The 1,578-nt window shown below is 47.8% G+C and overlaps 1 protein-coding gene across 1 annotated transcript in view; it reads right to left on the reverse strand.

Moving 5' to 3' along the window:
• The window catches only part of mlycd (malonyl-CoA decarboxylase), a 15,245-nt gene that overhangs the window by 4,123 nt on the left and 9,544 nt on the right, over positions 1-1,578 (reverse strand). Inside the window, exon 4 of the mRNA XM_008436466.2 lies at positions 1,143-1,295. Within this exon, the coding sequence (XP_008434688.1) occupies positions 1,143-1,295 (153 nt within the window). The remainder of the gene's footprint in view (positions 1-1,142; positions 1,296-1,578) is intronic.

Below are 1,578 nucleotides of genomic sequence, written 5' to 3' on the forward strand. Positions count from 1 at the left end.
TAACGACGACGCGCTAACGATGACACGTTAACGACGACGCATTAACGATGACGCGTTAACGACAACGCGCTAATGACGACGCGTTAACGATGACTCATTAATGGTGACGTGTTAAAGACGACGCCTCAACAATGACCAACACGTGGGATCTGAGTCCAGACTGAGAAAATAATACATTATTTCTGTTCTAGATGTTAGATTAGGTGAATAAACACAACATTACTGTCATGTTCAGTTTGTGAAGCTTTCAGTTCAGCAGACTTCAGATAAAATGGCTGATGAGAAGGAACCTGGAGACAGCCTGCCATGTCTCTGAGGTCCCCGTCTGCAGGCTAGTTATAATAAAAAGTAAACAAAATGTTCTGCCTTGTAGATTTCCTTGTGCGGGCATCAAAAGATGCTGATAAGCGGCTTCTGTCTTCCTTCAGATTAGCTTCTGTAGCGTCAGAGTGATTAATCTGCCCGACGGAACAGCAGGAGGTCTCCGCTCCCGTAATGACAGCTGTCTGTGCCGTCAGAAAGGTCAGCGACCTCTGCAGCCGCTACCGGCCGCCTTCAAAACAGGAAAATAACTCGGAGTTTAATGGACCAATACTTTCAACAAATCTTTAAACTGAAAGCAGGTGATTCTCTGAGCATTTTCTGAGACAGAGGCTGAAAGGAGAGAAGAGCTGAAAAGCAGATTTGATGCCACCAACAGCCTGAACTGAGGCGTCTGGTTTCTGAGCAGGAAGCGGCTCTCCGTCTGCTCTGTCATACTTCCATTACGAACGCAGCCTGGAGGTAAACCGCTGGCAGCAGTCTTCTCACATGAATATATGGACTTGAAGCAGCTTAAACCAGGTTTTGATGAGGCTGTGCTGCAAAGTGCTTCCCCCATCTGCTGGGTTGAGTGGCTCCTGATGTTGCGTTTAGGATTTTCAATCATGACACAACGAGCTGCGGCGGCCCAACATGGAGGGCTCTTGTCTGCTTATTGAGATGAATGGATTAGATTTCACCAAAGAAACAGCCTGTATGTGGAATATGTACGTTTTTACACCCAGAAACCTTTACAGCCCTGACACGATGCAGAAGTATTCATACCCCTGAAACTGGGTCAGACCAGCATGTTGGCTCAGCCCAGCAGCACCTTGACCCACCTGCAGCTCCCGGACCACGCGCTTGATGAGATAGTTGCCCAGCTCCACGCCCTGCAGGCCGGCCTGGGTGGAGGAGATGGAGTAGAAAATGGCTGAAGTGATCTTGTTTATGTCCTCCTCTGCATCAAGAGTCGCAAATTCCCGAACAATACTCTGAGGGAAGAAAAAGCACACGCCGCTGCATCTTTACTTACGGTGGTCAGCGACGCGGAGGAACGAGCTGCTCACACAAACAAACACAAAAAAACCCAAATGCAACAGAAAATCACAGCAAAAACAGTAGCAAGTATGAAAAGCTACAAACTCGCTCCACAACACAAAGTCCTCCGAACCACTAGGGGGAGACAAACCAACTGTATTTGGGTCTTCAGATTTAACTGGACGTCCAGAAGAAATGTGAGTTACACGGTTCTGGTTCTGACCTGGATGTTGTCTG

The sequence above is a fragment of the Poecilia reticulata genome, linkage group LG19 (genome assembly GCF_000633615.1).
Source record: "Poecilia reticulata strain Guanapo linkage group LG19, Guppy_female_1.0+MT, whole genome shotgun sequence".
Lineage (NCBI taxonomy): Eukaryota > Metazoa > Chordata > Actinopteri > Cyprinodontiformes > Poeciliidae > Poecilia > Poecilia reticulata.